This window comes from Delphinapterus leucas, chromosome 3, assembly GCF_059928025.1.
Source record: "Delphinapterus leucas isolate spDelLeu-1000000601 "Yukka" chromosome 3, BTC_Dleu_Yukka2, whole genome shotgun sequence".
NCBI classification, from domain to species: Eukaryota; Metazoa; Chordata; class Mammalia; order Artiodactyla; family Monodontidae; genus Delphinapterus; species Delphinapterus leucas.
In genome coordinates this window covers 93,291,998-93,318,339 of record NC_143131.1, presented here as the reverse complement: position 1 = coordinate 93,318,339, position 26,342 = coordinate 93,291,998, and the positions used below count along the sequence as shown (strand labels likewise).

Sequence of the window (26,342 nt, the reverse complement as noted above, 5' to 3'; positions counted from 1 at the left end):
TTTCACCTGTCAAGTACAAAAATTTAACAGATATGCAGAGGATTTAAATAATATGCTACAGTCAATAAATAGGTATATAACTTTGAGAACTTTGTACACTTTTCCCTTTTCTTAAATTTCAATGAGATAGTTATGAAAATTAGTCATGTTCTTGACTACAAGGCAAACCTTAAAAAATTCAAAATGGTAGCATTTGTAGGTAACCATCTCCAATCAATCTAATAAACAATAAATCAATGGCAATAAAAAGATGACTCACAAGTCATCTTATACACCTAATAATTGAGAAGAATCTTTTAAGTATCCCTGAGTCAAAGAGGAAATCAATATTAAAATTATGAATTATCAAGAAATAGAGACGGAAACATTTTATACTAAAACCTATGAAACATGGCTAAAGCTGTATGGAGAAGAAAATTAGTACCTTAGGGACTTCTGGTGGTGCAGTGGTTAAGAATCCGCCTGCCAATGCACAGCACACGGGTTCAAGCCCTGGCCCGGGAAGATCCCACATGCTGCAGAGCAACTAAGCCCATGTGCCACAACTACTGAGCGTGCGCTCTAGAGCCCGTGAGCCACAATTACTAAGCCCATGTGCCACAACGACTGAAGCCCACGCGCCTAGAGCCTGTACCCCTGCAACAAGAGAAGTCACCACAATGAGAAGCCCGCACACTGCAACCAAGAGTAGCCCGTGCTGGCCGCAACTAGAGAAAGCCTGCGTGCAGCAACAAAGACCCAACGCAGCCAAAAATAAATAAATAAAATAAATACATTTATAAAAAACAAAAGGTTGGAATACTTTGTTCCTCAAATGTTTGGTAGAAGGTGTCTGTAAAACCATTTGAATCTGGTATTTTTTGTGTTAGGAGAAGGAAAGGGGAAATATTTAACTACTGCTCCAGTTTTTCAATGTTGCAGAACTTTTAAGATTTTCTTTTTCTTCGAGTCAGTTCCCCCCACCTTTGAGTTTTGTTCATTTTAAATGTTTGGGCTCTTCTCTCTCTTTAATCATAATCAGTCTTTTCAAAAAAACAACTTTTTGCTCTGATCTTCAAACTTTACACAAAGATATACAATGAAAAGGAAAGCTTCTTCTCAGCAGACCTGAGACCGTTTTTTCCAGAGGCAATGACTGTACTTTTGTATATCCTTTCAATGACATTTTTATCTTTATACAATCCTTTTATTTTTTACTAGAACAAGATGGACAGTATGAGACATAGTGATCTGTACTCTTCTTTTGTTTTCTCCCCCTTTTTTCGGTTTGTTTTTACATCAACCTCATTCTTTTTAATGCCAATGTAATATTCCACTGCATGGATGTATCCTATTTATTTAAAAGTAGTTAAGCTTTTATACCAGGTAAAAACTTTTGCATTTGTTTAAAGGAACCTAAGAACCCAATCTGTCACTCCTAGTCTAGTAATAGACATCATCACTTCAGAGCTCCAACAGGCCCTCCATGTGCCTTACCCATTAACTAATCAGGTAAAATTAAAATGTTCATTTGCTCCATAATAGCCTTCTTGGAAGCAGGTATATTCCATTTAAGTATCTTTAGTTAAAAACAGAACTGTTTCCATGATTTAAATGCCACGTAATGTTCTTAAACATTTAAATCCCTGTTTCTTTTGTAATTTACCCTGGTGTGTAGTATAAGGAAGGGTGCAGTTTTGTCAGTTTCCTCATGGCTGTCCAGTTTCCATTGCCGTTTATTTAAAGTTCATCTTTTCACGTGTGTTTGAGATGCTACCTTTATTATGACTAAATTTACATATATTATGGAATTTAAAAAAATGTGTTCCCAGGCTTCCCTGGTGGCGCAGTGGTTGAGAGTCCGCCCGCCGATGCAGGGGACACGGGTTCATGCCCCGGTCCGGGAAGATCCCACATGCCGCGGAGCGGCTGGGCCCGTGAGCCATGGCTGCTGAGCCTGCGCGTTCGGAGCCTGTGCTCCGCAACGGGAGAGGCCACAACAGTGAGAGGCCCGTGTACTGCAAAAAAAAAAAAAAAAAAATGTGTTCCCTTGGTTGCCAATATCATAGCTTTTTTGTTTTTCTTTTAAATTTTATTTATTTTTTGGCTAGATTGGGTCTTCGTTGCTGCGCACAGGCTTTCTCTAGTTGTGGTGAGTGAGGGCTACTCTTCATTGTAGTGTGCAGGTTTCTCATTGTGGTGGCTTCTCTTGCTGTGGAACACGGGCTCTAGGCATGCAGGCTTCAGTAGCTGCAGCACGTGGACTCAGTAATTGTGGCACACGGGCTTCAGTAGTTGTGACATGCGAGCTCAGTAGTTGTGGCTCTTGGGCTCTAGAGTGCAGGCTTAGTGGTTGTGACACACGGGCTTAGTCGCTCCGCGGCATGTGGGATCTTCCTGGACCAGGGCTCGAACCCATGTCCCCTGCATTGGCAGGCAGATTCTTAACCACTGCGCCACCAGGGAAGTCCTATTACGGCTTTTTAAAGCCTTTTTATTTTTAAATAACTTTGGACTTACAAAAGAGTTGGAAAAATAATAGAGAGTTCCCATGTACCCTTCACTTAGCTTCTCCTAATGTTAACATCTTACACATCCATAGTATAATGATCAGAGCTAAGAAATTAACTTACTGTACAGTACAGCTGACTTCATACTATTTTACTTATAGTGGCTTTGTACAGTAGTTTAATATGTGGTAGGTGTACTCCTGCTCTTTTTTCATGTTTTCCCTTTTTTGCTTGTTTGTTTTTTTTCAGTTTTCTAGCTGCAGAAAACAAAATAAAAACCAGCCTTATATAATATTTATATTGGGACCATGTACAATTTATAAATTAACTTAGGGAGAAATGACATCTTTATGATACTGAATCTTTATGTACACAAACAAGGTATGTCTTTCCATTTGTTGAAATGTACCTTTGTGTCTTTCAGAAGCATTTTATAGTTTTCTCATAATATGTTTTGAACTCTTTGTTCAGTTTGTGCCTGTGCTTTTTTTGTTTTGGTTTTGGTTTTTTGGGTTTTTTTGCCTGTGTTTTTTTTAATTATAAATAAGATCTTCCATTTCATCTTCTATCTGGTTTCTCTTTACACATATAAAGGAAAGGTTTCTGTATATTTTGTACTACACTAAATTACTAGACTATCTTGTTGTGGTAACACTTAGTTGATTCTTTTGGATATTCTAGGTATATAATTATATCATCTGCCAATAGTAATCCTTTCTAATTTCATTCTTTAATTGTGTTGACTGGTACAATGAATAAGAGTGGTAAAAATGGGCTTTCCCTTAGTTTAGCAATATAGTATACCCAGTGTTTCCATATTCTGTGGTACTGGCTTTGGGCTGCTATATATTGTGTTAAAAAAAAAAAAAAGTGTCCTATTATATTGAGTATTTTCAACAAAACTGGACATTGAATTTGTAAAGCATCTTTTCATCACCTTTGGCATGATAATATTTTTCTTCTGTGTAGACCTATTAATATGTTGAATAATGTCGATTTTATAATAGTGATTTTTGTTGTAAATTTTAGATTTTCCATCTCTTTTTGTTGTTAGTTTTGATAAATTACATTTTCTAGTAAATTATCTATTTCATTTAGTTTTCAAATTTATTTACATAGAATTGAGCAAAGTAGTCTTTTATGATCTTTTGGTTTCTTCTTTCTATTGGTATTTTCCTCTTTTTTCATTACCATCTAACAGTACTGGCAAATACATCTTTTTATTTAATTCATTAAAACAAAACAATAGGGCTTCCCTGGTGGTGCAGTGGTTGGGGGTCCGCCTGCCGATTCAGGGGACGCGGGTTCGTGCCCCGGTCCGTGAAGATCCCACATGCCACGGAGCGGCTGGGCCCGTGACCATGGCCGCTGGGCCTGCGCATCCGCGTCCGGAGCTTGTGCTCCGCAACGGGAGAGGCCGCAGCAGTGAGAGGCCCGCGTACCGCAAAAACAAACAAACAATAAAAGCAGTTTAACAAATTTTTTAAAAAGTGATCCCAAACTTCTTAAATTATAATAAAGAATCCTTCAGATTTAATTCTAATTGAATCCTTCAGACTTAATTTTAATTGCCTGCCTAAACTTTTCTGCCTCCTTGCATTAATTTCTTAGGATACTGGTAAATTTGTTTTCCAGTCAACATTTGGATAAAAATCTAAATAACAGTCCTTTTGCTTTCTTCTCCCCTACCCTACTCTTAAGGGGTGAGGATCTCTTTACTGGGTATCCGTACTGAAAAACAAATTTAGATCTTTGTATATTCTCAGTAGCGTGAAAGATTCAGAGTTTTTCCCCATTTCATGTGATAAATTTTGATATTTTTAATGATGCTGAGTGACTTTCATTTAAGATATATTGGGTATGAAATTCATGTGATTGTATAAAAGGCATTCTAAAATAAATTTATGAGTTCTTAAATTTTTCAGTAAGCAGTTTTGACTTAGGGATGGCTGCAACATCCTGCAAGGGTATAAGGCAAAGTATTACTCCATGAAACGTCTTATTTTTCCTGTAAAATTGTATGAAAGCACCCTGCTTTCTAAAGCAGAAATGACTTAAATGATTTGATTCTGGAGGGGGGAAAAAAGGTGATAAAAAAATTTTTTTTAATATTTATTTATTTATTTGGCTGCGCTGGGCCTCAGTTGCAGCATGCGGGATCTATTTCCCTGACCAGGGATCGAACCCGGACCCCCTGCATTGGGAGTGTGGAGCCTTAACCACTGGACCACCAGGGAAGTCCCATGATCAAATGTTTTAATTGTCCATCTGAAGGGCTGAATTCCTTTCCCTCCAGTGAAGAGCACTTTTAGTAGTCTCGTGTTCATTTTGCCCATCTGGTTCTTTTTGTGATTGTGTGAGGTTATAACCTCTGTGTCTTAGCATACTTCTGTGTACTTTGCTCTTTCTCTGTGTTATTACCTTTTCTCTTATTTTATTGTTTTAGTGGAAGATTACCTGTTAGGATTTAATTTGAAATGAAGATCCCCACTTCTGTCACATGGTTTTTAATGTGCTACCTCTTTTCAGACCTGCTTATTAGTGGTATGGTGTAAAACAGATAAGTGACCCCACCTATGAATTTCTCCCTTGTTTTTGAGACATCTCTGTCTTTTTCAAGGGGGTGAATTATTCTTCACCTCTTGTCCATTGGTTGGGGGACTGGGGCTTACAACAATAGATCAACAGTAGGTCTTACTAAGGAAGTTATGTTTCAAGTGTATTTTCGTAATATAACTTACACAGCACTTTTATTTTTAGACCCTCCTTTTGTTTCTTAATTCTAACAATATCCCTGTAAATTATATTAGAACAAGTAGTAAATGTCCACTGTACAAATGGTGAAATGAATTTCAATGAAGGGGCAAAGGTAAAAACAGGACCAAGACTGAAATTAAGACCCAGATCTCCAAATACAAGTCATTCTTTTCAGCAGTAAAGACTTTTGTGAGTGATCCCCACCTCCCAGGATTCCGTTTCCTCCTCAGGAATCGGTGGGTTGCACCAGGTTTATCATTGACTCTAGCCATTCGTGAACAGATGAGACTTGAGTCCCTTGATTTCCCTTGTTAGGGACCTTCCAGTTCCTGAACCCCCAATATTGTCATGACTAGCCAGTGTTATAATTTGTCTGCCTTATTTTGTGTAGTGGATTTTTATTACAGAAACATTTTTTTTAATGTCCAGATCTTTAAGTATTGCTTGAGTACAAACTTGTTATACTTTTTAGCTTTTAAATATAGGTAGAATTTTATTTATTCCTAAGTGAGTTTGGGATTAAACTAAAAAGAGAATCTGGGTCTTTGAAACTTGGTTAGTCTGAACGTAACTCCTAGCATTCTCTAATTCTTCAGGCCAAGAGCCTCTTATTACCTGGCTATCTTCTATATCTTTCTTTTCTCCCCTCTTCTTTCATAGTCTTGTAATTAACAGCCAGGCTCTTCTTCACTTCTCTTTGACAGTCTCTACTCCTGAAGGCATCAGTTTTCTTTAAGTGTCTTTCAGCCTCAGTCTGAACACAGTGGGTCCCAAGATGCATATGCCATAGCATGGCCTGTTATATTCATCCTTTTGGATGAATGTATTAGAATTTATACTAGTAATTATTATCATCTTTCTATCCAAAAGATTTGAAGTCTCAATCTAAACTTCTCCCTTGTGTCCATTTTGTTAATGACTGCCTTTTTAATGACGCCTTCTTGGAACTTCATACTTCCCTATGGATAATGTTTGAGACTAGCCTTTTATCAAATGAAAAGTGGTAGAATGCAATACCTAATCTCATTAATCCATTCTGGCTTTAAAATTATGTGACTATTGGAAAAAATCCAGAAATAAATTAATATTACCAATATAAATAAATTTCTTATCAATGATTATATTTCCTAAGTCTTGCCATTTAAAATATCTTTAAAACCTTCTAAAAAATTCTAACCTGATAGAAATCTCATCCACCTGTGAAAAGACAAATGTTTTCAAACACTACTGAAGTTCTCTTCTATTTTAGTCCTATCTGTCTTTAATTAAGACCCCAGTATTTCATCCTCTTAGAAAGATGCTGCTACTTGCACAATATTGTTTTGAGATGGAAACTACTACATAAACACAATTCTTCTTATTAAGTGTCTCCAGGGTTTTGTTTATCCCTTTCTTTGTAAACAAGCAGCCACTATATTTTTAGTAGTGAATTTCAAAATCCTTTTTAACCTTATAGGTCCAAGGGTAGCCAAGGATGGCTGCAGCTTCATATGATCAGTTGTTAAAGCAAGTTGAGGCACTGAAGATGGAGAACTCAAATCTTCGACAAGAGCTAGAAGATAATTCCAATCATCTTACAAAACTGGAAACTGAGGCATCTAATATGAAGGTATCAAGACTGTGACTTTTAATTGTAGTTTATCCATTTTTATTCAGTACTCCTTTCTGTAAACTTGGGATTAGACACTTCACTTACTTAAAAGTGTGTTGTAAGTTAAGCAGTAATATGTAAACTCTTTCTTGCAAAAGTTAACATTTATATTTTTAAACAAAGTGTTTTGAATTCATCCAGCAAATCATATAAAGAAAATGATTGTAAAACCCCAGTGACTCATTAGTTAGTTCTTAGTTATTTTTAAGCTTAAAAATAAAAGGCCAATTTAACCGTCACTATAGTGAGGGTGGGTATTCTGTGTAATTCATAGAAACTAGCCTCACAACCTTAGAATATATCTCAAGTATTAAATATTGCCATCATCCCCAACTCTCTCAGATTTTGTCTTCACTTAAGTGCTGCAATGATAGGTGATCAAGAAAATCAGGGTGCCCTAGTGGGAAGAGTCCTGAACTGAAAATCAGTACCTGGTCCTGTTCCTGGTTTTGTCATAAGCTAAACTACATACTCTAGGGTACCCTTCTAGAAGTTGCCTTATTTGGAAAATACAGTCATTGCACTAGCATAGATGATTTCCATGACACCTTCACGCCCTGAAATTGGTTTCCCAAATAACATTGAAAAGCTGTGATAACTTCCACGACAAGTTATAAAATATCACGTCTGCACTGGGGAAAATATGTTCTAATTTCAAAATAATTAAGGTTAAAGCTTTAACTGTTTTAATTTCCAGCTACTTAGGCAGATTCTCCTCTCCCTGAATTTAATAACTTTATAGAATTGGAGATTCAACAAAACTGTTACCTCCTTCTCTTTTAAAAAATTCTTCCTGCTACGTGTTGTTTCTGTGCCTTGGCTATTTTAACCATCTGGGTTTCCGACCCTTTCTTCCTGTCTGCTCACTACTCTTATTCCGTATTCATTTCCTAGTCTCTTCTAGTTCTTTTTCCATGCATTTTGAGGTCTCCCTTATTCTTCAAGCTTCTGTATATCACTGAACTATTTTTGCTCCTCTTTTAGTTTTGTATTCATTATCATAACAGTTCAGCCTTTTACTCATATGAGCTTTTCTTTCTTTTTCTTTCTTTCTCTTCTTTCTTTTCTTTCTTTCTTTCTTTTTTTCTTTCTTTCTTTCTTTTTCTCTCTCTGTTTCTTTCTCTCTCTCTTCCTCTTTTTCTTTCTCTCCCTCCCTCCCTCCCTCCCTATGTATCTATAAATCTTTTCCACTCTAATTGCCTATTTCTATGGCAGTAGCAATTGACAGATCTCCAAGATACCTACCTCAAGTCCTTTTGGAGATTAAGTAGACTATAAAGAAACATTTTTTCTCACCACAGACTTTGGGTGACCTTAAAAACAGCTGACTCAATTACCTACTAGGTTAAAAAAGTATAGTCTGGTATTTTAAGACAGATCAACATAATATATCTAAAATTATTGTACATGGCATGTGGTTTTAAAAGTTTAAAGATAAAAAACTTAAAATTCCCAGCAGGACTACTCTTTCATCTACTTCAGAAGTATACTTAGTAGGGAATTCTTCCTGGCATGCCTATCTCAATGTCTCTTTTGTAGTGCAGAATTCTGAGGTCCTTTTAAAAGTTGTTGGGTTTTTTTTTTAAACTACTTGAGCAAATTCAAAATTCATTTTTGGGAAACATTTTAACCTATCTTTAGATCCATCTCCATGTTGAAATGGAATGTCTCTCAGAGTAACAATACAAGTCAGACCCTTATATTTCTACACTAGAATATCAGGGTGACCTCTTAGCCATGTGGTATAATATACATCATGAATATTACTATTTAATATTAAATACTAATTAAATACTAATATTGTCTGAATTCAACTGTGAATTGATTATTACTCAGCAAGTGCTTTTACAGACATCCTTGCTAAGCCATCCACGTATTTCTTCAGGATTGGGTGTATGTTATCATAGCAGTTACGACCTTGTACTGAAATTATTTATGTATCTCTCCTTTTAAGAGGCTTTATGTATGGTGTTAAAGAATAGGAACCATGACCTGTTTATTTTGTCTTAGAATATTGAGTTGTGAAAAAACACTTGGAAACATTGGCACTTCTTACACTGGATTAAAGTTAATCCAAAACAATGGTTATTTCTCAAAAAATCACTTATTAGACTTTGGAATACATCATATGATCTTCATGTTTACTGATCATTAACATATTTACTCTATGGAAGGCAAGGTGTGTCTCCTCCAACTAGGTATCTCAGGATTTCTGAAGTTTATGCAGTAGTACCATCTAGTGGCAAAAGAGAATACTGCTTTGCTATTGATTACATGTCATTGATACTATAAAAATATTTTGTGTGTGTGTGTCAGGAAAGTATGTGTACAACAGTTAGGGAAATGTGAACACTGTATATTTGAGAATATTAAGGAAATGCTTATTTTTTAGGTATAATGATGGCATTGTGTTTAGAAAGAATCCCTGTGTAAATATACATATCGAATTTTTTTTTTTTTTTTTTTTTTTTTGCGGTACGCGGGCCTCTCACTATTGTGGCCTCTCCTGTTGTGGAGCACAGGCTCTGGACGCGCAGGCTCAGTGGCCATGGCTTACGGGCCCAGCCGCTCCGCAGCATGTGGGATCTTCCCGGACCGGGGCACGAACTCGTGTCCCCTGCATCGGCAGGCGGACTCTTCCACTGCGCCACCAGGGAAGCCCGTATATCGAATTTTTTTACAGAAGAAACAGTGTGTCTGAGATTTGTTTTTCAGATAAATTTGGGTTGTAGGGGAAAGGAGAAAATGGTTATGGGTATAGATGAAAGAAGCCCATGAGTTGATAGTTACTGAAGTAAGATGTGAGGATACATAGGAGTTTGTTATATTGTTCTCTACATTTATGTATATACTTGACATTTCTGTAATTAAAATAAAATACAGATTTTGTGGGATTTAGATCAGATAAATGCAGCAATTACAGCTAAACTTAAGAGAAATTATGTACTATATTTTTTACTCCAGGGCTAGAAATGAACGTGATTTACTTTAAAATGGTGAGCATAGCAACAAGGTAAATATGGTGTGTTGTGAAGCATTTAAACTGAGATATGGCATGGTACAGAAAAAATTAGGTAAAATATTAATCAACTATTTTTATCTTTTTTGTATTTTAGCAAAATGAAATATTTATAACTTGCTCTGTAAACTATAAAACCATACACGGAAAGCATCTTTTATTTTCAGAGTATAAGAAAAAATGAGAAGTAGAAATTCAAATTGGCACATTTCATAATTTATTTTGAAGATTTAATTACCAAGTATACTTTTATCTGGTAATGAAAAGAATAAATAACTGATATATTGAGAAAAACAGAAGTGAGTCAAGCAGAAACCCCCTTGAAATGACACAGTTGATCATTGATAAATATTTCCTATTTACTGATATGACCACAGCATATTTTGTCTCTAATAATTAAGTCCCTGATGTTTTTAAAATCTTAAAATGTTTTTTAAAATAATGTGATTATGTAATGTAACTAAGTAATTTTTTAAAACCAAACTTCCAGAGCCATGGCCGCTGAGCCTGCGCATTCGGAGCCTGTACTCCGCAACAGGAGACGCCACAACAGTGAGAGGCCCACGTACCGCAACAAAAAAAAAACCCAAACTTCCAGAATTTATAAAGACAAATGAATATTCTCTCCTTTAAAATTTACATATTAATTTAAAAAGCTGTCGTTTCTCAAAACATTTTTTTGAAGTATTTTATTTGGAATTGCTTTGCAGTTGTGTTGCATTTTCTCTTAAACACTCTCTGAAATTGAGGACTTCTTTAAGGTTGTATGCAGCATGCAGCCCCAGGCGATCATTCAGTACTACTGCAGCAACTAGAAAACACTGGACAAAAAATTAAAATCGTACTTTTAAAGACATTGGAGAACTGTGAAATCATCAAGGACTGTATTAACTAAAATTCCTAAGAGGAAAGAGCCCTTTCTAGATGAGCTGAGATCACTGGTAATTTTCTTCCCCAGGGGTATTCGCTATTTTTAGGGACAGACTGATAATTCATCACTGGCACAGGACTCTACTGGAGGAAAGAAACTGTTGGAGGTCTTGACAAACACGTGGGCAGATGTGAAGTATTGACATTTAGAGGAGCTCCAAATGCATGGCTAGTTTTCCCAAATTTTCTCCAAATGCATGGGGCATTGGCTGAGTCTTGCTGTGGGGAAGGATGCTGGGGATGGACTGTGGAGGCAGGATGTTAGGAGGCCATGTCCTGCTAGAGGAATACTCATACAACAGGTCTCCTCAGTTTAAGTGTAGAGGAGAGAGACATTCAAGGAACTTGGCAAACCAAATCAGACATGAAGTTCACTTAAACTGCACCTGCAACCTATTTTCAGTTATTGGATGAAGGAAATCAGACCCCAGTGGTGGAAAGGGCAAACTCTTTGAGGCAAAATCTGATCTGAAGTCTGTATTGTTCTTGTATACGTAATGACTAGCATGCAGTTAAAAGTTACAAGAAATACAAAGAAATAGGAAAATGACTGATAATCAAAAGAACAAATAGAAAATAGAAGCAAATCCCAAGATGATCCATGTGTTGTCATTAGTAGTCAAAGATTTTAACATAATTTAAATGTTTTGAGAAAAAAGAAAAGATTGGGGCTTCCCTGGTGGCGCAGTGGTTGAGAGTCCGCCTGCCGATGCAGGGGACACAGGTTCATGCCCCGGTCCGGGAAGATCCCACATTCTGCAGAGCGGCTGGGCCCATGAGCCAAGGCCGCTGAGCCTGCGTGTCCGGAGCTTGTGCTCCGCAACGGGAGAGGCCACAACAGTGAGAGGCCCATGTACCGCAAAAAAAAAAAGAAAAGGTTGGATTAAATGGATGAAAAATCAGAAAATCTCGACAGAGAATTGGAACCTGTAATTAAGAAGAGTCATATAGATATTCTATAACTGAAATATTTTTGACATTAACTTATTGGATGGGCTTGGTCACAGGTTAAACACAGGATTAATGAACTAGTGAGAAGATAGAATTAGTGAACATGTAGAAAGGTCAATAGAAAAATATCCAAACTGAAGCACAGAAGAGGAACAAAAATGGAAAACAAAAAGTATATAAGAGTTACAAGGGACACAGGCAAATAGGTAAAAGCAAATATAATTGAAGTCTTAGAAGGGGCAGGGGAAGAGAATGGAGCAAAAGTAATATTTAAAGACGTAGTAGCTGAGAATTAATGTAAAGCTGTTGTAAAGTTATTAAGACAATGTGGTAATTAGAGTAGATTAGTAGACTAAGAATAATAGAGTTGAGAAAAATACCTACATATATATGGTCACCTGATTTATGATCCAAGCATCCCTGCAGATCAGTGGGGAAAGGCTGGTCTTTTCAATAAATGGTGCAGAGGCAATTAAATATCTGTATGAAGGAAAAAAAAACAAAAAAAAACCAAGAGCTCTACCTCAAATCATATGCAAAAAAGTAATTCAGGTAAATCATATGCAAAAAATGTAAATGTGAAAACAGAACAGTTTCCTTCTGGAAGAAAACTTAGGGAATAGCTTCATCTCCTTAGAGTAGGCAAAGATTTCTTAAATAGAATGCCGAAGTACTAAAAATTTATCAGTGGGACATCATTAAAACCGACAGCTTTTGTTCATCAAAAGACTCCATTATGTTTCTGGAAGAAAATATAGGGTAATATCGCTTTGACCTTCATGAAGGCAAAATTTCTTAGTACACATAAAGCTCTAAACGTAAAAGAAAAAAAGGTATAAAATGAATGTCATCAAATTTAAAACTTAAAATCTTTTCAAGAGACTTCATTAAGAAAATGAAAAGACAAGGCATAGACTGGAAGAAAATATTTGCAGTACGTATATCTGATAAAGGACTTGGTTCAGAATATACAAAGAATTTTTACAAACCAAGAATTTTAAAAGTCCAGTTTTTAAAATCTGGCCCAAAACTTGAAAAGACAATTCAGAAAGGAAGGTAAATGGTCAGTAAGCACATGTAAAGGGATTCAACATCCTTTATCCTCAGGGAAGTGCAAATATCATTTCATTCCTACTCAAATCACTAAAATTTAAAAGACTGATCATGCCAAATGTGGAACATCAAGATGCTTATACATTGCTGGTAGGAGTATAAAATGGCACATCATCTTTGGAAAACCATTCAGCAGTTTCTTTTAAAGTTAAACCCTATGACTCAGCGTTTAAACTTCCAGATATATACTCAAGAGAAGTGAGTGCATGTGTCCACCTGAAGATATGTGCAAAAATGTTTATAGTAGCATTCTTCATAATAGCCTCCAAACTGGCAACAACCCAAATGTCCATCAAGAGGGAGAATAAAGGATAAATCAGTTGAGGTGCATTCATACAGTGGATAACTACATAACATTAAAAAAAAAAATAGCTGATACATGCAACAGCATGAATAAATCTCATAGAAATTTTGGTGAGCAAAAAACGTGAGACACAAAAGACTGTATACTGTATGATTTCATTTATATGCAGTTCACAAGCATGCCAACTAATAGATACAGAATTCAGAATACTGGTTACCTCTGGGGAGTGAATATTGATTGGTAAGGGGCAAAAGAGAACCTTCTGAGATGCTGGAAATGTTCTGTGTCTTCCCTGGGTAGTGATTACATGGATACTTAGATTACATCAGAAACTTAATATTGGTGTACTTTTCATATGTATGTTGTATCTCAGTAAAGCAGAAAAAAAATTAGGGCTAATTTTTATCATGGAATAACCATAAACTATTCACAACAAAGTAGTGAGTAATGTAGTCATGCTGGATGATGTCATCTTGAGGGAAGGTAACTGGATCTAACTATGAATTAATAACGTGTGCATTTTTTTTCTTTTTTTGGTGAGGTTCATAACTCAGAATGTACAAAAAAAGTTTAATGGAACATATTGGAATGAGTAGCTTCCAAGGTGGCTGCTTTGAAAGTCTTAAAAAAAATTTTTTTAAACCTTAAATTTCAATAGTTTTATTTATTTTTGTGGTTAGAACTTTTATCAACAGACTTCTAACCACATGCACAGAAACTTAAAAAAAACATATTACAAGCTGTGCATATTTACTGTTTATAAAAATTAGGAAATACGGGCAAACAAAAAGAGATATCAAAATCACCCATTTAAAAAATGTTTTTAATACCAGCAGTAACCTTTGATAATGTGTATATTTTTCTCTCTGTGCATTTTATACAGGCATGCATTTAATGGGATCATATTTTGAAGCATGCTTTTTAATATAGTCATCTTTTTATGTCACTAAATATTTTATAATATTTTCATAGTTCTGTAATATTCCATTGTATGGCTAATGCCATAAATTTATTTAATCCTTTATTGTTGGACATGCAGGTTTACATAGCCTTTTAATTTCTATTGTTGGTGTTATTTTAATTTTTCTTTATTATTTTTTAACATGTTTTTTAAAAACTGTTAATGTGCCATTAGTTTTGAAAAATCAGATATATGTCCTATGAGATGCCAAGGATTTCTTTTTCTTGTTGTTTTTGAACTCTTAAATACTTGTACCTTTTCTAAAAACAATATTTTTTTGTAATACCTGTTGTTTTAAAATTAGGAAACCAAAAACAAGCAAAAAATTTGCTTGCAATTCTAACTTCCATAGAATACCACTGCGAACTCTTGATGATAGGCTTTGAAGAATAATCTTGTATAAAGAGAGACCTGATCAGAGCTGTGTTTTAAAAGGCTTACTCTGATAGTTCTGTGCAAGGTAGGACCATTTAGGAGTTTATTTTAGTAGTTTTGAGGTTAATAACCAGGATAGTGACAGTAAGAATAGAAAAGAGATGGCTATAAGAGAGATAATAGAGCTAGAATACAGAATTTGATAACTGATTGGGAAGATGAAGGAGGGGATGCTGAGGATTTGAGCCTGGCAGTACAAAAGAAGGCTATTGCCATTTAACTGAAGGAATACAAGGCGAAGAACAGGTTTTAGGGGCACAAAATGATAGTTCGGACATTTACATGTGCAGTGCATATCATCCAGATGCACTGGATGTAAAGCATCTATCAGTTATACTGGGAAAGTGAGTCTGAAATTTGCAAGTGAGGTTAGGATTAGACATATAATTGGAAGTTATTTGAGAAAGGCAGTTGTTGAATTGTGAGACTGGGGATTATAAGAAATAGGGATAAGATTAAAGGATCATTGAAAGACTACAAGCAGCAGTGGATGGAAGGAGAATTGGGATCCTAAACACTGCAGGTAGCCTACAGTGGTAATCTCAAACTTTATGGAAGAGATGGTGTCCTGATGTTTATACTAAATGTTTTAGAGTAATCTACATTCATTCGAGAAAGGCATCCCTGTGCAAATTTATTTCCTATCCCACAGTTGTGATACACTCTGACATAATTTCTGAACGTGGATATCTGTCACCTCCACGTTCCCACGTCTACTTATCTAAGCCTTTTAGCCTCCAACATGGTGTATTATTTGAAGGTCAGATCTTAAGGTCACAGGCTATTTCTTGTTGTTAACATAGGGATTCTTTTCTTAATGCTTATAATGTCACTGTCAAGGTAAACCAGTGAAGTTGTCTTTGCTACATTTACTCACTTTTTGACAGATTTCCTTTTCAATCTATTTATGGATCATTTTTCATATAGAGGAACACTGCCCATAGCTATAAGATTGTAAATGTTCAAATACACTGTTTTGCATTTGGAAACCTAGTTGGCCAACAAAAGATTTTGCTGTGAACTAGAATGGGATGCCTCAGAATATATAAAATGTAAATGTATATAAATTACAGAAAAACTAATAGAAGATGAAAGTTCCCAACTTTCTTTGACAAAAATTTATCAACAGAAGGATTTAGATGGGAAAGGAAATAATGGATCAAAAGTCAGGAGACAGTGAGCATACAATCACTTAACTCTCTGCTGATTATAAATCAGTGTACTAGTAGAATGTACATAAATGTAGTATATAAAAGCTTGCTGTTTATTGGGGTGTTAAATAAAACAGCATACTGTGTTAATCTGGTGTTTTTCATGGCCATGTTGGTATAAGCTTAAGAGACATGGATTTTAAACACATAACTAGCTTTTGTGCCTCGGGCAAGTCTTTGAGTCTCAGTTGATCTCTCTGAAAGATGAGAATGATCCACTTTGCTATATTATTTCAGAAGTTGCAGATAATATATCTTAACTATTCCATATATATAGTATATTGCATGGAGACCACCCATAATCACCATTATCACAAAATACCACTGTTGTTGGGCTATAATTTATTATTCATAATTAGCAATAGGTAATATATGTAGAGTACTTTACAATTTATGATACGTTTTCAGATAGACCTGAAATCACTTTGTTCCCCAAGCAGACCTAAATGCCAAGAAATGTAGAAGCATGTCTTCAAAAAGTTATTTAGGGGACTTCCCTGGTGGCACAGTAGTTAAGAATCTGCCTGCCAATGCAGGGGACACGGGTTTGATCTCTGGTCCAGGAAGATCCCACATGCCATGGAGCAACTAAGCCCATGAGCCACAACTACTGAGCCTGTGCTCTGGAGCCCATGAGCCACAACTACTGAGCCTGCACGTCACAACTACTGAGCCTGCGTGCCTAGAGCCCATCTCTGCAACAAGAGAAGCCACCGCAATGAGAACCCACACGCAGCAATGAACACCCAATGCAGCCAAAAAATTTTTTAAAAATTAAGTTGATATTATTTTTAAAAATTACTTAGAATTTTGTCATGTTAATATATTGTGTTCTTTTTTACAGGAAGTACTTAAACAACTACAAGGAAGTATTGAAGATGAAGCTATGGCTTCGTCTGGACAGATTGATTTATTAGAGCGTCTCAAAGGTAGATTTATTTATTTATTTATTTATTTAACATCTTTATTGGGAGTATAATTGCTTTACAGTGGTGTGTTAGTTTCTGCTTTATAACAAAGTGAATCAGCTATACATATACATATATCAAAGGTAGATTTTTAAAAAGTGTTTTAAAGTAATTTTTTTAAGCTCTAGTTGTCAGCGTTAGGTGTATATACCCAAGTACAGCTTCTCTTGTTTAGAATGTTGGTATTGGGTTTTCTTGGCTTTGAATAAACTATTTTAGATTCCTTCCTTGATAATTTTCAGCTCTTTCTAAAACTCATTGCTGTTCCACTAGTCACTAAATAGGCCTTTAATAAGCTGTATGCCACAAACTGGGCCCACTGCTTCATTTGAAGGAGTCAGTGACCTTCTTTGTTCCGTCCAGTATAGAAGTGCTTTATCTTCATACATATGGCCTGATTTTTTGTGGGACTGTTTCTCTTATAGAACCAGGAGTCAATGAATTTCTCTGAGCATCAGCATTTGTGATAAGGATTTCTTCTGTTTCCTATATAAATTTGCTGCTCAATAGCTGCCATAATTTAGTACTCCTACAGGCTTTATGTAATATATATAATGTATTATCAATTATTATAAAATGGCTTAAAATCAGAGGGCTAAAATATGAACCAAAGATTTCATTTTTAAAAGATAGAACCGCCAGGAGGTGCTGAGGAGGGAGTCACGGGGTGGCTCAGTGTGCTGTGTGTAAAGTTTTCTCCGTGGGGGGCTGGGTTCACCTGACAAGTTATCTCTGGAGTTCAAGTTTGAGTTGAAACCAGCCTCAAGTTTCACCTGTCCTCACTGACCCATGGATTTCTGTGTGAGCAGCTGTGTGGGTTACAGGCTCTAGGTGCTCCAACCAAGTGTCAGGGCTGTGCCTCTGAGGTGGGAGAGCTAAGTTCAGGACATTGGTCCACAAAAGACATCCCAGCTCCACATAATATCAAACGGCAAAAATCTCCCAGAGATCTCCATCTCAATGCCAAGACCCTGCTCCACTCAACGACCAGCAAGCTACAGTGCTGGACATCCTATGCCAAACAACTAGCAAGACAGGAACACAACCCCACCCATTAGCAGAGAGGCTGCCTAAAATCATAATAAGGCCACAGACACCCCAAAACACACCACCAGACGTGGACCTGCCCACCAGAAAGACAAGATCCAGCCTCATCCACCAGAACACAGGCACTAGTCCCCTCCACCAGGAAGCCTACACAACCCATTGAACCAACCTTAGCCACTGGGGGCAGACACCAAAAACAATGGGAACTACGAACCTGCAGCCTGCGAAAAGGAGACCCCAAACACAGTAAGTTAAGCAAAATGAGAAGACAGAGAAACACACAGCAGATGAAGGAGCAAGGCAAAAACCCACCAGACCTAACAAATGAAGAGGAAATAGGCAGTCTACCTGAAAAATAATTCAGAATAATGATAGTAAAGATGATCCAAAATCTTGGAAATAAAATGGAGAAAATACAAGAAATGTTTAACAAGGACCTAGAAGAACTAAAGAGCAAACAAACAGTGATGAACAACACAATAAATGAAATTAAAAATTCTCTAGAAGGGATCAATAGCAGAATAACTGGGCAGAAGAATGGATAAGTGACCTGGAAGATAAAATAGTGGAAATAACTGCTGCAGAGCAGAATAAAGAAAAAAGAATGAAAAGAATTGAGGACAGTCTCAGAGACCTCTGGGATAACATTAAATGCACCAACATTCGAATTATAGGGGTCCCAAAAGAAGAAGAGAAAAAGAAAGGGACTGAGGAAATATTTGAAGAGATTATAGTTGAAAACTTCCCTAATATGGGAAAGGAAATAGTCAATCAAGTCCAGGAAACACAGGGAGTCCCACACAGGATAAATCCAAGGAGAAACATGCCGAGACACATATTAATCAAACTATCAAAAATTAAACATAAAGAAAAAGTATTAAAAGCAGCAAGGGAAAAGAAACAAATACCATACAAGGGAATCCCCATAAGGTCAACAGCTGATCTTTCAGCAGAAATTCTGTAAGCCAGAAGTGAGTGGCAGGACATATTTAAAGTGATGAAAGGGAAAAACCTACAACCAAGATTACTCTACCCAGCAAGGATCTCATTCAGATTGGACAGAGAAATTAAAACCTTTACAGACAAGCAAAAGCTAAGAGAATTCAGCACCACCAAACCAGCTTTACAACAACTGCTAAAGGAACTTCTCTAGGCAGGAAACACAAGAGAAGGAAAATACCTACAATAACAAACCAAAAACAATTAAGAAAATAGTAATAGGAACATACATATCGATAATTACCTTAAATGTAAATGGATTAAATGCTCCAACCAAAAGACATAGACTGGCTGAATGGATACAAAAACAAGACCCATATATATGCTGTCTACAAGAGACCCACTTCAGACCTAGAGACACATACAGACTGAAAATGAGGGGATGGAAAAAGATATTCCATGCAAATGGAAATCAAAAGAAAGCTGGAGTGGCAATTCTCATATCAGACAAAATAAACTTTAAAGCAAAGACTGTTTATTACAAGAGACAAAGAAGGACACTACATAATGATTAAGGGATCAATCGAAGAAGAAGATATAACAATTGTAAATATTTATGCAGCCAACATAGGAGCACCTCAATACATAAGGCAAGTACTGACAGCCATAAAAGAGGAAATCGACAGTAACACAATCATAGTAGGGGACTTTAACACCCCACTTTCACCAATGGACAGATCATCCAAAACGAAAATAAATAAGGAAGCACAAGCTTTAAATGATGCATTAAACAAGATGGACTTAATTGATATTTATAGGACATTCCATCCAAAAACAACAGAATACACTTTCTTCTCAAGTGCTCATGGAACATTCTCCAGGATAGATTATATCTTGGGTCACAAATCAAGCCTTGGTAAATTTAACAAAATTGAACTCGTATCAAGTATCTTTTCCGACCACAATGCTATGAGACTAGATATCAATTACAGGAAAATATCTGTAAAAAATACAAACACATGGAGGCTAAACAATACACTACTTAATAACCAAGAGACCACTGAAGAAATCAAAGAGGAAGTCAAAAAATACCTAGAAACAAATGACAAAACACAATGACCCCAAAGCTATGGGATGCAGCAAAAACAGTTATAAGAGGGAAGTTTATAGCAATACAATCCTACCTTAAGAAACAAGAAACATCTCAAATAAACAACCTCACCTTACACCTAAAGCAATTAGAGAAAGAAGAACAAAAAAACCCCAAAATTAGCAGAAGGAAAGAAATCATAAAGATCAGATCAGAAATAAATGAAAAGGAAAAGAAGGAAACAGTAGCAAAGATCAATAAAACTAAAAGCTGGTTCTTTGAGAAGATAAACAAAATTGATAAACCATTAGCCAGACTCATCAAGAAAAACAGGGAGAAGACTCAATAGAATTAGAAATGAAAAAGGAGAAGTAATAACTGGCACTGCAGAAATACGAAGGATCATGAGAGATTACGACAAGCAACTATATGCTAATAAAATGGACAACTTGGAAGAAATGGACAAATTCTTAGAAATGCACAACCTTCCAAGACTGAACCAGGAAGAAATAGAAAATATGAACAGAACAATCACAAGCGCTGAAATTGAAACAGTGATTAAAAATCTTCCAACAAACAAAAGCCCAGGATGAGATGGCTTCACAGGCGAATTCTATCAAACATTTAAAGAAGAGCTAACACCTATCCTTCTCAAACTCTTCCAAAGTATAGCAGATGGAGGAACACTCCCAAACGCATTCTGCAAGGCCACCATCACCCTGATACCAAAACCAGACAAAGATGTCACAAAGAAACAAAACTGCAGGCCAATATCACTGATGAACATAGATGCAAAAATCCTCAACAAAATACTAGCAAACGGAATCCAACAGCACAGTAACAGGATCATACACCATGATAAGTTGGGGTTTATCTCAGGAATGAAAGGATTCTTCAATATATGCAAATCAAGCAATGTGATACACCATATTAACAAATTGAAGGAGAAAAACCATATCATCTCAATAGATGCAGAGAAAGCTTTCGACAAAATTCAACACCCGTTTATGATAAAAACCCTCCAGAAAGCAGGCATAGAGGGAACTTACCTCAACATGATAAACGCCATATATGACAAACCCACAGCCAACATTGTTCTCAGTGGTGAGAAACTGAAACCATTTCCACTAAGATCAGGAACAAGACAAAGTTGCCCACTCTCACCACTATTATTCAACATAGTTTTGGAAGTTGTAGCCACAGCAGTCAGAGAAGAAAAAGAAAGAAAAGGAATCCAAATCAGAAAAGAAGAAGTAAAGCTGTCACTGTTTGCAGATGACATGATACTATACATAGAGAATCCAAAAGATGCTACCAGAAAACTACTAGAGCTAATCAATGAATTTTGGTAAAGTAGCAGGATACATACTTAATGCACAGAAATCTCTTGCATTCCTATACACTAATGATGAAAAATCTGACAGTGAAATTAAGAAAACACTCCCATTTACCACTGCAAGAAAAAGAATAAAATACCTAGGAATAAACCTACCTAAGGAGACAAAAGGCCTGTATGCAGAAAATTATAAGACACTGATGAAAGAAATTAAAGATGATACAAACAGATGGAGAGATATACCATGTTCTTGGATTGGAGTAATCAACATTGTGAAAATGACTATACTACCCAAAGCAATCCACAGATTCAATGCAATCCCTATCAAACTACCACTGGCATTTTACACAGAGCTAGAACAAAAAATTTCACAAAGTGTATGGAAACACAAAAGACCCCGAATAGCCAAAGCAAGCTTGAGAAAGATAAATGGAGCTGGAGGAATCAGATTCCCGGGCTTCAGACTATACTACAAAGTTACAGTAATCAAAGCAGTATGGTACTGGCACAAAAACAGAAATATAGATCAATGGAAAAGGATAGAAAGCCCAGAGTTAAACCCACGCACATATAGTCACCTAATCTTTGATAAAGGAGGCAAGAATATACAGTGGAGAGAAGACAGCTCTTCAATAAGTGGAGCTGGGGAAACTGGACAGGTACGTGTAAAAGTATGAAATTAGAAACACTCCCTAACACCATACACAAAAATAAACTCAAAATGGATTAAAGACCTAAATGTAAGGCCAGAAACTATCAAACTCTTAGAGGAAAACATAAGGAGAACACTTTATGACATAAATCACAGCAAGATCCTTTTTGACCCACCTCCTAGAGAAATGGAAATAAAAACAAAAATTAACAAATAGGACCTAATGAAAGTTAAGAGCTTTTGCCCAGCAAAGGAAACTATAAACAAGACCGAAGGACAGCCCTCAGAATGGGAGAAAATATTTGCAAATGAAGCAACTGACAAGGGATTAATCTCCAAGATTTACAAGCAGCTCATTCAGCTCAATAACAGAAAAACAAACAACCCAATCCAAAATTGGGCAGAAGACCTAAATAGACATTTCTCCAAAGAAGATATACAGATTGCCAACAAACATATGAAAGAATGCTCAACATCATTTATCATTAGAGAAATGCAAATCAAAACTACAATGAGATATCATCTCACACTGGTCAGAATGGCCATCATCAAAAAATCTAGAAACAATAAATGCTGGAGAGGGTGTGGAGAAAAGGGAACCCTCTTGCACTGTTGGTGGGAATGTAAATTGATAGAGCCACTATGGAGAACAGTATGGAATTTCCTTAAAAAACTAAAAATAGAACTACCATATGACCCAGCAATCCCACTACTGGGCATATACCCTGAGAAAACCATAATTCAAAAAGAGTCATGTACCAAAATGTTCATTGCAGCTCTATTTACAATAACCAGGACATGGAAGCAACCTAAGTGTCCATCATCAGATGAATGGATAAAGAAGATGTGGCACATATGTACAATGGAATATTACTCAGCCATAAAAAGAAATAAAATTGAGATATTTGTAGTGAGGTGGATGAACCTAGAGTCTGTCATACAGAGTGAAGTAAGAAAGAGAAAGACAAATACCCTATGCTAACACATATATATGGAATCTAAGGAAAAAAAAGGTCATGAAGAACCTAGGGGTAAGTCGGAAATAAAGACACAAACCTACTAGAGAATGGAGTTGAGGATATGGGGAGCGGGAAGGGTAAGCTGTGACAGAGAGAGTGGCATGGACATATATACACTACCAAACGTAAAATAGATAGCTCGTGGGAAGCAGCCACAGAGCACAGGGAGATCAGCTAGGTGGTTTGTGACCACCTAGAGGGGTGGGATAGGGAGGGTGGGAGGGAGGGACACACAAGAGGGAAGAGATATGGGAACATATATATATGTATAACTGATTCACTTTGTTATAAAGCACAAACTAACACACCATTGTAAAGCAATTATACTCCAATAAAGATGTTAAAAAAAAAATACCGTATGCTAACATACATATATGGAATTAAAAAAAAAAGTTCTCAAGAACTTAGCGGCGAGACGGGAATAAAGACACAGACCTACTAGAGAATGGACTTGAAGATATGGGGAGGGGGAAGGGTAATCTGGGACAAAGTGAGAGAGTGGCATGGACACATATACACTACCAAATGTAAAATAGATAGCTGGTGGGAAGCAGCCGCATAGCACAGGGAGATCATCTCAGTGCTTTGTGACCACATAGCGAGGGTGAGAGGGGGACGCAAGAGGGAAGAGATATGGGGATATATGTATATGTATAGCTGATTCACTTTGTTATAAAGCAGACACTAACACACCATTGTAAAGCAATTATACTCCAATAAAGATGTTAAAAAATAAAAAGATAATATAATTGCATTAGCAATATTTTAGAGCACTTAAAGCAATTGTTTTATAAAAACTTGTCTGTATTTTATTTAGAACTTAACTTAGATAGCAGTAATTTTCCTGGAGTGAAACTACGGTCAAAAATGTCCCTCCGTTCTTACGGAAGCCGAGAAGGATCTGTATCTAGTCGTTCAGGAGAGTGCAGTCCTGTTCCTATGGGTTCATTTCCGAGAAGAGGGTTTGTAAATGGAAGCAGAGAAAATACCGGTTATTTAGAAGAACTTGAAAAAGAGAGGTAACTTTTCTTCATTAAATAGTAAACTTGTATGCTCCAATTTTTGCTAGTATTTTGTCATTTTTTAATGATACAAGATAGGAATTATGAAGCGTGTATGGTGGATGATCACAAACAGGGAGCATTTTGCATTTATTATCTCAAAAACAGTATGTTATTAATTGTACTTACCTTAAATCGAAAAAATGTAAAGGAGGCAATTTCTTGGGATTCTGAACTTCTACTTTGTCACTTAAATACTCACATGCTCTGTACATTGAGTAATACACATGATCACAATAGTTATATCTGGCTAAAATATGTAACTGATTTTTAATTGAATTTCTGGTTATCTTTTGAAATGAATTAAATAACTACTAGATCCAGTATAAGATGACTGTTTCCATTATTAAAGGCCTATCACAAGTGGCCACAAATGAAACATTTTTTAATTTATCAGTTTCCAAGTCTAAAAAACATTACTTGACATAGAATAAGTTCTGGTTTCTCAGAGCTAGCATATTAATTCTTTTCTTCTTGAAGTTAAAATCATCCCACTATGAGTATCAGAATATATATCGTTATTAGGAACTTTGTCAGGTGTTTTGTACCTTCTAAAAATGTATAAATTTCTTTATGTGTGATAAATACCATATTATATTTATATTCCTAAAAGTTGTATTAGACTTTCAAGAAATATTCAAATGTATAAATGTTACATATTACCTCTGGGACCTTGGTCAAGTCACTAAATTTTTGTGTCATTCCCTTCTGTAAAACAGGGATATGATTCTACCTTGTGGAGTTATGAAAAATGAATATTAATATATGGAAAATGCCTAGCATATCTCACTGAGAGGCAAAAGACCTTTTACTACTTTCCCTCTGGTTTCAGGTTTGTCCATCTCTAAAAATAGGGATAATCATCTGGACCAGAAATAGTGTTAAGCTTTCTTTACTCTTCGGAGTTTACATGAGTCTCTGTTTCATACCTTGAATCGCAACTGTTTCTGAGAGTCTAGGAAACACTATCCTGAAAAATAAGAAGCTAATAACTAGGGTCTACAATCTTCCATCTCTTTGTCCCCTTTGAGCTCTGCTAAGAGGAATGTGAGCATACTGACTTTCCTAGGAACTTACTTTGCTTCATGTAGATAAAAGTCTAATTTTATTAGCAGAGAGAGAGGGGGGAGAGTATGTGTGTGTGTAGTTCTGATATATCTTGTGTCCTCTTAGTTTTCACTGTGTTTGGAGGTAAATTTAGTTTTTGTTTATGTGACAAAATCTTTATTTTGCTCTCACACCTGATAGTTTGGATAGGTCTAGGCTCAAACTTATTTTCCTTCTTCATAATCAATGTCACTGATGAAAAATTTGGTATCGGTCTGATTCACATTCCTTTCCAGGGAACCATTTTTCTTCTTTTGAAGCTTTCAGAATGCCTTGGTATATGTGTTTTCTTGATTCATCATGCTGTATACTCACTGTGCCCTTTTTCTCTGGAAATGTATTTTCTTCAGCTTTTGAAAATTCTGTTATTTCTTTGATGATTTTTCTCCCTCTGTTTTTCTATTCTTTCTTTCTAGATATCCCTTAAGTCATAGATCAACTATCTCTGTGTCTCTTTTTTTTTCTTGTTTTCTGTATTGCCCAAGATAATTGAGATAAGTGTTAGAAAGTAGTCAAGCCAGGACTCAAACCCAGGTCCATAACCTTTTTGAACTTCAGTTTTCCAGTCTGTAAAATTAGCATAAGAATAACTAGCTAGGGCTTCCCTGGTGGCGCAGTGGTTGAGAGTCCGCTTGCCGATTCAGGGGACATGGGTTCATGCCCCGGCCTGGGAGGATCCCACATGCCGCGGAGTGGCTGGGCCCGTGGGCCATGGCTGCTGAGCCTGCGCGTCCGGAGCCTGTGCTCCGCAACGGGAGAGGCCACAGCAGTGAGAGGCCCGCGTATCGCAAAAAAAAAAAAAAAAAAGAAGAATAACTACCTTAAAAGATGTTGTGAGGATAAAATTCGAGTTTTTAAAAAGTACTTAGCACTATGTCTGATACACTCAATAGACAGCTATTGTCACATTAGCCATTAATACATTTAACAAATATTTAAGTGCATAATACATGTGTCATGCTCTTCTAGATGATCTTGAATTAGAGGACTAAGAAGACATGAGATTTACATTTTAAAGAAGACTCTTGACAGTCACTAAATAAGCCATTAGTACACCAAACAAACTACAGAGACCCACCAGCTTCTGGGTCTGGACCTTGTTTCAGTGTTGAGTCTTAAGCACTGTTGTGTAGGTTACAAGATCAGCTACTCTCAACTAACCACTTGTTATCATGCTGGCTCAAGACTTGGTAACTTTTGCTTCCCCAGAGCATTTTGCCACAGTTCAATCTTAAACTTGAGAGTAACAACTTGTCCCTCTTCTCCTTAACATTTTCCTCACTCCACGACCATCACTAACAT

The 26,342-nt window shown here is 36.3% G+C and overlaps 1 protein-coding gene across 14 annotated transcripts in view; it reads left to right on the top strand.

Annotated features, from left to right (window-relative positions):
* The window catches only part of APC (APC regulator of Wnt signaling pathway), a 145,782-nt gene that overhangs the window by 49,001 nt on the left and 70,439 nt on the right, over positions 1–26,342 (top strand). For 9 of the 14 annotated variants that reach the window (XM_089908413.1, XM_089908418.1, XM_089908416.1 and 6 more), the window contains exons 2-4: positions 6,703–6,855; positions 16,666–16,750; positions 23,690–23,891. In XM_089908413.1, the coding sequence (XP_089764539.1) occupies positions 6,721–6,855; positions 16,666–16,750; positions 23,690–23,891 (422 nt within the window). In that variant the 5' untranslated portion in view covers positions 6,703–6,720. Of the gene's footprint in view, positions 1–6,702; positions 6,856–16,665; positions 16,751–23,689; positions 23,892–26,342 lie in introns of those variants that run through there. The other 5 variants (XM_089908419.1, XM_089908421.1, XM_089908422.1 and 2 more) reach the window with 2 other exon arrangements.